This window comes from Onychostoma macrolepis, chromosome 17 (genome assembly GCF_012432095.1).
Source record: "Onychostoma macrolepis isolate SWU-2019 chromosome 17, ASM1243209v1, whole genome shotgun sequence".
In the NCBI taxonomy this organism is placed as follows: Eukaryota; Metazoa; Chordata; class Actinopteri; order Cypriniformes; family Cyprinidae; genus Onychostoma; species Onychostoma macrolepis.
The window spans coordinates 3,468,973-3,478,479 of NC_081171.1; the positions used below are offsets into that span (position 1 = coordinate 3,468,973).

Below are 9,507 nucleotides of genomic sequence, written 5' to 3' on the forward strand. Positions count from 1 at the left end.
ATATTTATTCAAATGACAGGATTTTGCTAAATAGTCTAGGTCATGTATTAAGTTCATACATATTTTAATATGAACAACTATTATTAACAATATCTATGAAATTATACTTTTTCTTATTGATGTCACACTGAAGCTGTGATTTTCATAGTAGTGCACCCTTTAAGCTCACCTTACAATAATATGAAATCTTTAAAAATTACAGCACTGTGAAACGACAGACCTGCAATAAACTGTCAATTTATAATATTATGGATGTAAAAGTACAAGCCAGTAATGCCTGTGAAGTAATATGTTAGCTTAGCACACAATCTTATACAGCTAGTCAGCTAACTGTGTTCTGTAGCATCTGCGCTGTGTTGCTAAAACTATCTTTCGGATCTAAATGTTATTATTTCCCACATCCAAGTTCCAGGTTATAATATGCAAAAGTCTGAACATTACTTTTACAAAAAGTAGTGAAACTTACCCAAAATAAAGGCTTAAACATCTAAAAAAACCGCACATTTAAGGAGCTCCTCTTTTGGTGAAAGTTTTTAGTCAGCTTTCAAAATGGCCACCAGACAGCGTGAACACATGGAGACTCATATCTCAGCGTGAAATGATCTGATTGACTTGAAATTACAGGAGGTATATAGTAACAAACATGTCAATTGGTTAAGACATCAAGAAGGATAATAAATATTTTTTTCTTTTTATAATCCGATCTCAAAAATGGAAGTGTGCTTAATAGGTACATTTACCCTATATATTAAAAAGACATAAAATAAAAATAATTTAATAATAATCAATATCAAATGTGTATACTTTTTGTGAAATTTCAGTATGAATAAAGTATACAATTTATACTCAATTCACAAAACAATTTTTTTTAGTAGAAAGTGATATACATATATATTTTGCAAATAATACTCAAACTGTATAAACAAATAAGTAAACATTATAAATATTTGATATTACTATTATTTAGTAATAATATAATATAATAATTTAATAACATAATAATAATACCAAATATTTATCCTTTGTGTTCATTTTCAGTTTGAATTGAGTATACAACTCATTCACACAAAAAATAAATAAATAATAGTGATGATAATATCTGAAAACCGAAATGTGCTCTATCCATATCAGGCTGTTTGTAGAAACTTTGTAGGCCGGGTTGCTTAATCAGCTGATACACTGGCAATATGAGACTCAGCAAATCTATCTTTCAGATATTAGTCTATTATTATTTGCTCATTATGAGTATCTGACTTAATCTGAATTATGTGAGCATGTCGTCAAGCAGTTAGCATTCATCACACAGCTATCTGCACAGTTTGCAGTTAGACTTCCTCCAGTGTAAAGAAAACAAATTAACAGGATGCTGACACAAGCCCAGAAATGGAGCTTGTCGAATTCAAATGCGTGCAGAGATTTCCATTTGGAATCACGAGCAGGTGAGTCGTCACGGACCACCAACTTTATTTGAACAAACCCTTGGTCTGTTTGAACCTGAAGCTGGCATGAGTGACTCAGAAACCACAGCTTTCCTACAGCATCAGACTATCAAATCTCACAGGCGGACGGCCCTTTTCTCACGTAGATGAGACGTAATCCCTATCAACGCCGCAGTCCGACACTCTTCTGAGCTCTGATCATTAAATAGTTCATCATGGTTTGCTCTACCAGAATGAAATTTAAGCCATTATTCACAGATAAACCTCAGCTGCGGCTCTCAAATCTCATTCATCCTCACATTCAATTAAACAAAATCACTGTCAAACCAAAGTCACACCAGTTTGAATATGCAGAAGGAAAAATCAAAGATGACAAATGAAAACTTTTAGGCTTGTCATAGTATAAATCGTGTGTACAATTTGCACTTATAATAAAATAATAATAATAATAAGATTAATTAAATATTCATACTTGTCGGTATGAATTGAGTATACAATGTATACTCATAATTCATATAATAATAATAATAATATAATTTTCAGTATAAATTGCATATAAAATATTCACTCATAATTCACTCAAATTTTCAGTATTAACTGATTACAGTTTACACATTATAATACCTAAAATTTATAAATATGACATTATTACTTAAAACAACATATCAAATATTTATACTTCTCAATATAAATTGAGTATACAACTTACTCATAATTCACAAAATATCAAATGTGTCAACTGTTTTATGAATTTTCTGTATAAATTATACATAAAATTTACACTCAGTTCACAAAAATAAATAACATTAATAATAATATCAAATATTTATATTTTGTGAATTTCCAGTTTTAACAGATTATACAGTTTACACATTATACACAACATATCTAAAACTATAAATATGATATTATTATTTAAAACAATATAATAATATAAAATATTTGTACTTTTGGTATAAATTGAGTATACTGAAAAATATATTTTTCATGAATTTACACTCATAATTCACAAAAATCAATAATACAGAGAATATAAAATATTTATACTTTAAAAAATATATAAAAATATATGACATTACTATCTAAAATAATAATAGTATAAAATGTACATGCTTTTCCGTATAAATTGAGTAAACAATTTACACTCAATTTCCAATAATAATAATAATAATAATAATAATAATACCAAATATTTGCAGCATATATTATTGTAGTATATAATTTCTACAATTCACAAAAAATATGGCTCTCAAATCTCAACTAAGCTCCCGTTTGAATAGGGAGAATGAGGTTTTAGATCTAGGGCAATGGAAAGATTTTAGTCTTGTCGTAAGGCTTCAGAAGACTCAAAATACAGCACAAATCAGACTACCCTTAATCATTTTGGAGTTTGACATCATACGTCCCAATGGCTTCAAAGAGCACCCAGGATATTTCTCAAAATTTCTTGTTTCGCATTCGGGTTTGGAAGGACATGAAGGTGAATAAACGAAGGCCGAATTGTCATTTTTCAGCAAAGCTCTCCTTTAATCAGAGCCAATATAAATCTTAATTCTGTCTCGGAGGGACACGAAACTAAATGTTCCAAAGTGTCACCAAAGCAAAAGCAGGGCCCTTTTCTTCAATAAACACATCCCGGCATAAAATTTCCTTCTGTTTTCGCCCCCTCTGTTGGATGAAAGATAAAGCTTTTGCTTTGACTGGTGAAGGCAGATGGTCGCCATACTGGGCAAAACGAATTCAGATGTGGCAAATGAATCAAGATTACTTCAACATGCAAAAGGCTTTGAAAGAACAGAAAAGGGAGCCATTCTATTTATTGCATTTTCCTCTGTGTAATTAAATAGTCAGGACTTTTATGTAGCTTCCACGTCTTTTTTGTCGTTTCTACAGACGCCTAGTTAATTTACTCTTTTAGTCGCGGGCACGAGATTTGTGTTTCGGGCGATTTTGCCAAGAGCAGTAGTCCTACAGCGTGTAAATACGGATGAATCTCGGTGACATAAAATGATTTGAGGAAGGACGCTTTTACTACAGCCCACAAATATCAGCATTCAAAGACCTCCAACATATTTATTTCTTCTTCATCCAAGACATCCAACTCCAACCTTCCGCCACATGCTGTTTCAATATATATTCAACTATATTTTTCATTAATTACAATTACCCCAACTCAGCTGTCTCATAAATTTACAGACCATCATCATAACTGGGGGAAAATCAGAAACATATTTGGCGCTCGCAGTCACCGAAGAAGGAAATGTAACTTAATAGCGCGTCTTTCTCGAGGCCCTAATGAAGTGGCAAATGCGATTCAGAGCCATTGGATGTTTTATTTCCCTCCTACATCCTCGCCACACACAGCAGCGCCTGCCTGCGTCTGCACAAGACCTGCAATCATGCGAAATCCATTTCTCTCACACCGAAACGTGTAGATTAAAGGCTCTTGGACGTGTACTTGGACAGGAAGGAGGAGGAGAAATGGCTCACACGTTCAGATCTCCATCATCTGTGTGTGTTTGTGTGGAAGTTTCCACAGAGTCAGACTTCATGTCGAGTGCTGACATCACTCTTCCTACAGTCTTTCAAACAGCCAAGGTTTTACAAACAATACACATGGGGGAAAGTCAGGCTAGACACAAGAGTGGGGATGTGATTTTTTCCTCCTTTTTTTCCAGAATAAAACACTGAATTGACTGTGGAGGAAGAATAGAGCATGAAACCTCAACTAATACAGGCACACGGGACTTCAGAATAAGAAAACTGCGATTTTGCCATCCAATTATGATTTAGCACAATCAATTTGCATACTTAATAAGCATCCCGCTAAAAGCGAGCTCATTTTGGCTTAGCTTGCTGTTATAACGTGACAGTCTCATGAGCTGTCAAAAAGCTATTTACTAAAACTAACAACTTCGTTTCAGAGAACCCAAACAGCTAAAAGTATTTCAAATAACATGCTTCAACAACATAAAAGGCATAATGATGTTTGTAAAACTGTTTATAACACACTTTATGAAATGTAAACATAAACAGTGACTCGAACCGAACAAAAAGAACCTTTCGAGTCTCGCTTTCGCTTGACGTTGCGACTAAATAAACAAAAGGCCAGAACTGAATTTTAACCTCACACGTTTAAGTAAGTGAACATTTTTACCTTACGTTATGAATTATTCAATCCATCCACATGTGCTCTTTCAAACTGCGAGACACTTGTCTCTGATGTAAACACACAGGTCAGCGCGTGTCTATTTGACGTCACGCGGGTCTGCCAGGGATTATGGGTAATGGAGTTTTTATAGGTTATATAACGCAATAGCCTGCATTAGCAAGCGAACGTTGCTGTAGTTCTGTGTTTACCCTCGTCGCATAATAAAAGACGAATTTAAACGTTAAAGAGCGCCACCAAAAGAGCTTTTCAGATTCATACGCTTAAAAACATATTAAAAAAATTATAATAATATAAAACATGAATAGCCTCTAAAAATATTAACATGGGCTAACGTAATTGCTTAGTACATTTTCAAAAAAAAAAAAAAAATTAATGACTTAAACGATTATTTTGTACTTTATTATTATTAATAATAGGCTATTAATATCATTTTTATCTTTGAGTGTTATTCATTTTTCCTTTTTTGCATAGCCTATTAAAATAAAATAAAAATAACGAACCCAAAAAGATATGTTTAAAATAAGCTATATGCATATTAAATGTAAACAAAGGGCCATAAAAAAACATAATAATGTAGTTCCATATACATGAATGTTGTTGTCGTGGCTTAATTCTGTGCTTTTGTTGTTGTCTGATCTTGTATAATATTAACTCTAGCCCGGGCTCTTTATCTGTCTTATAGGAAAAGAAATAGGAAATGAGTCACTTCTTTTCTGTGCTTGTTTGCTTTCTGTCTGGCTTGAATGAGTTGTGTTTATGTCTCTTTATGAGCCTTTATGTTTCTCAGTATTAGAGAACAGTCAAAGAAAACTCGCTGGCTTCACCCCGTTGCCATTATAATCCATAAACTGTTAAATAATTTGCTTAATATGTTTTTAAAACTTGTCTGTTACACCCTTACTGAACTTGGAACAGCTTTAAATCACAAGCGTGCTGCTGTATATTGTCTCTGTGTAACGTAGTGTTTTCTGCATTGCTTTGGTAAGAGGATAAAAAAAAAAAAACCGGTATCAAACCACTGAACTGCTCATTTATTTTGATGCCATGAAATGGTGCTTGGAGACATGACGTGCTCAAGACTCATCAGCATAATAATCCTCCTGCTTCTGCATATATATATAAACCACAAAAAACCTGAGCTCACCCAAGTCCCTGCCTCCTAAGACAAACCACACAACGAGACAAAACACTGCGGCTTTCCAGCGCCTTCATCTTTCTAACCACAACCTTTGGAATCACCTTTTTAACCCTTCACAAAGACTCTGCATGGAGAAAGAAAGGTCTTAAGGACTTTTGCAAACCTCTTAACTTTCTTTTTAACTTCTTATACGGTGGCGCGTTTTGAGAAGCGCGTGGAAGCGAACTCTCTCCGAGCGAGCACCGCGCGTAATGCGAAGCGCCTCGTTTTTATTCCGGATTTTGACGTTTGTTACAGCAGAGGAGAAGCAAAATCGCCTCGTAAATTATGTCGGCGTTTCTTCGGAGCGTAACCAGGAGCTCCCGAGCGTTTCTTTCCACGCGATTCACCTGTAGCGTTCGCGCGTAAAGCCTGAGGGGAACCGAGCTTATCCAACTTTTTCGCTTTCTGGAAAGCGCCAAACGGACTTCACGTAGATAGATCCCATCTATTTTGAATCGAAAACTCAGACTTTGGTGCCGGTTTGAAGTGCCCTTACCTTTGCTGACATTGTTGTGATGCGCATTCCGGTAGATCCGAGCACCAGCCGCAGGTTCAGTCCGCCGTCCAGCAGCCTTCAGCCGGTGGCGGGGAAGATGAGCGATGCGCAGCAGGAGCAGAACGCGGCGGTGCCGAGACTCCGACAGCACGACAACCGGACGATGGTGGAGATCATCGCGGACCACCCCGCCGAGCTCGTGCGGACGGACAGCCCCAACTTTCTGTGCTCAGTGCTGCCGTCTCACTGGAGGTGCAACAAAACTCTCCCGGTGGCGTTCAAGGTCAGAAAGACGGTTTATTGAGATGTGATTAAGAAACGTGTTTCTTTACGAACATCAGATGAAGTTTAACAGACCGGCATTTAGCAGCTACATATGGTTAAACTTTATGATAGATTTTTAGCTATTTGCATGGGTATTAACTAGCGTTCTGTTCAGTTTGACAATATTTTAATAGATCAGTACACTTCCGTAGCTACATGAATATATATTTTTACTATACATTTTGACAAGGGAATTATTGGTCCCATTCAGATTTAAATCTCTTTTACAAGATCTGGCCAAGATCCAGACAGCATTAAAGATACATAAATACACAACAATACATAAAAAACACACTTTAATATGAGAAGGAAAGAAAACGCAATCATGTATAATAGTTACAATAACTGATTATGTAAATGTAAACTCAAAGTTTCAGGTCAGTTTGCAGGTCTATATGAAAGGTTATATAGAGATCTCGTATCGAATCAAACTTTTAGCACTTTTTACTTCTTTTAACACTTTTAACCAAAACATCTGTGCAGGTTTTTCTCATTGTAATGACTTGTATATTAAATTATTTATAGTTTTATTAGCGTTTCTTTTCCACGTTTTCCATGTGCTTTAATATTAATAACAGTAGTTTTTTAATTATTATTATTCACATGTTCAGATCAGATTTTTTGTTTGTTTGTTTTATGGGAGTTACTGATATTTAAAATGAGGAATCCTGCAGTGCTGGAGAGAGAGAAGTGAAATCTGAGAGATTTGAAGCCATTCATAGATACAAACACATGCATGTTTAATCACACGGCCTAAATTACACACAACTATTAATACTTTCACCAAAGATAGAGTATTTCATACAAACGGACTGCATGTAAAGTATCAGTAGCAGGTACCGTTTCGCTCGGGCTTATCCTGTAAACATACTTTTGTTCATTTATTTGAGCTTGTAAAGCTGAACCAACCCCCTGCTCACCCTGAACATCAAAACATTCCCCTCAATTAAATCTCATTTTTGCAATTTTTTACATTTTTATCAAGTAAGATTTAGTTGTTGCATCATTTGAATTTCATAGCAAAATCTAAGTTTCAAAAAAGAAAGAAAAAAAAAAAAAGGCAAGAAATAGCCTTTGGATTAAAATTAGCATCTATATCATTTTTTGGAATAAACTAAATGATTTTTAATATTTATTTTAAATTTCATAACGCTTACATTTCAATAAAATTAGAATTATTTTACAATATATATATTTTTTAAATTAATATTTATTTTTCTGTTGAATAAATTTGCTTTAGATTTCTTTGCTGAATCACTAGTGATGTTAAAGTGTTGGTGTATTTGAGTTATACTGACATCACCAGATGTTTCCGAGCAATTTAAGTGGAATTTCTTACATACACAATTTAAAAGGTCACATTTAAGAACAATCTAGCTTTTGTTTCTAGCAGGTTTTAATTGATTTATTGTGTTATTAACCCCCTGAGGCCGGCAGTCTGGCTTCATAAAGTCACTTATAATCAGGATCACAGGCCTGTTTTCATCAGTCTATGAATAAACAGTCAGGCTGCAGTGAAATGCAGGGTAAATTACAGCGGGACAGTCACAGTGTGTCCGTTTCTGTTCAGGTTGTTGCTCTGGGAGATGTTCCTGACGGGACGGTGGTGACAGTTATGGCAGGAAATGACGAGAACTACTCAGCAGAGCTGCGAAACGCCTCAGCTGTCATGAAGAATCAGGTGGCGCGTTTCAACGACCTGAGATTTGTTGGCAGGAGTGGAAGAGGTTGGTACTTCCACTTTAATTTTATTTATTCTTCGCTGGCCGCTTCGTTTGCTTTGGCTTAATCATAAAAAAGGGTAAAATCACGCAAGATGTATATATAATTTAAGACATGGCTTCCGTGTAGCCTTTTTTTTTTTTTAAACGCAAATTATACATTGCATGTTTTACATGAACACAATAGGACACTGTCCAAGATTCCTCACTTACAGAAATATTGAAAAGAAAGAGCTGCAGAATTGGAAGAGAATCACAGAAAGGCGTTATTATTTTCCATCAGCGTCCAACAATTTGAGTGCTTCCATGTTGAGAATAAAGAAAAAGGGTGCTTTCCAAAGAGACTGTCATTTAAGTATTCCCGAAGCTTAAAAAGTGAAACAAGACTTATAACTGCAGCAAAATATTGCATTCACTGGCATTTCCTATCTAATACTTTTCTGTTACATCCACCCTACGCACCCAAAAAAAAAAAAAAAGTCTTGAAGATGTGAACGCGGGCTCAAAGTGCTCACAGACTGCTTATGTGTGGATGAATGCTGCTTTTGATATGCTTGCAATTATTGTCAAAGACAAAATCCCGCTCTTGTGATCCTGTCGGAAGAGCACAGGTCTTTGAAGCGTCTGGGACAGCAGTGAGATCAGAGGAGCGGTCTGTCTGCCGCTGGAGGCTGCGTAAACTCGGGCGTGCGGTCTAGACTTGCCCTTATAATCCACACGGGCACTTCAAGTGAGGCACGGACGTGTGCAGCAGGGAATCCCTCGCATGGCGCCCACAAACTACAGACTCAAAACACTCAAAGCAGCTTCAGGTGTTTGGGGAAGTGCGCTCAACCTATATGGGCTTCTCGATGGCTGATGGCTGATGGCTGATACAGTATGTAGAATGTGATAAACATCAACATTGTCTGACATTTGGTTATTTAGAGATTTATTACTACTAACACAAACGGTCATCCTGCCAGTGTTAATTCCAAAATCTAAAAAGAAAAGATATAAATATATAATAATAGTGCATTTTGAGTAAATAAAGTGTAAAATAGTTTTCATTTTAATTCAATTTTTTTTATATACATTGTATTTGCTATCATTATTAAAATTATTAAACTGCATTGGGCAATTCAATTTGTATTATTATTTTTAATTCATATTTCAGACAGATATTTTGAGATATA

General features: G+C 35.3%; 2 protein-coding genes across 5 annotated transcripts in view; one reads left to right on the plus strand and one right to left on the minus strand.

Moving 5' to 3' along the window:
- Nucleotides 1–6,425, minus strand: part of supt3h (SPT3 homolog, SAGA and STAGA complex component) — a 121,423-nt gene extending 114,998 nt beyond the window's left edge. The window contains exon 1 of one of the 3 annotated variants that reach the window (XM_058749083.1): nucleotides 6,288–6,425. In XM_058749083.1, coding sequence (XP_058605066.1) covers nucleotides 6,288–6,314 — 27 coding nt within the window. In that variant the 5' untranslated portion in view covers nucleotides 6,315–6,425. Of the gene's footprint in view, nucleotides 1–4,596; nucleotides 4,743–6,287 lie in introns of those variants that run through there. The other 2 variants (XM_058749085.1, XM_058749084.1) reach the window with 2 other exon arrangements.
- Nucleotides 6,307–9,507, plus strand: part of runx2a (RUNX family transcription factor 2a) — a 33,911-nt gene continuing 30,710 nt past the window's right edge. For both annotated transcript variants that reach the window (XM_058749081.1, XM_058749082.1), the window contains exons 1-2: nucleotides 6,307–6,570; nucleotides 8,182–8,338. In XM_058749081.1, the coding sequence (XP_058605064.1) occupies nucleotides 6,307–6,570; nucleotides 8,182–8,338 (421 nt within the window). The remainder of the gene's footprint in view (nucleotides 6,571–8,181; nucleotides 8,339–9,507) is intronic.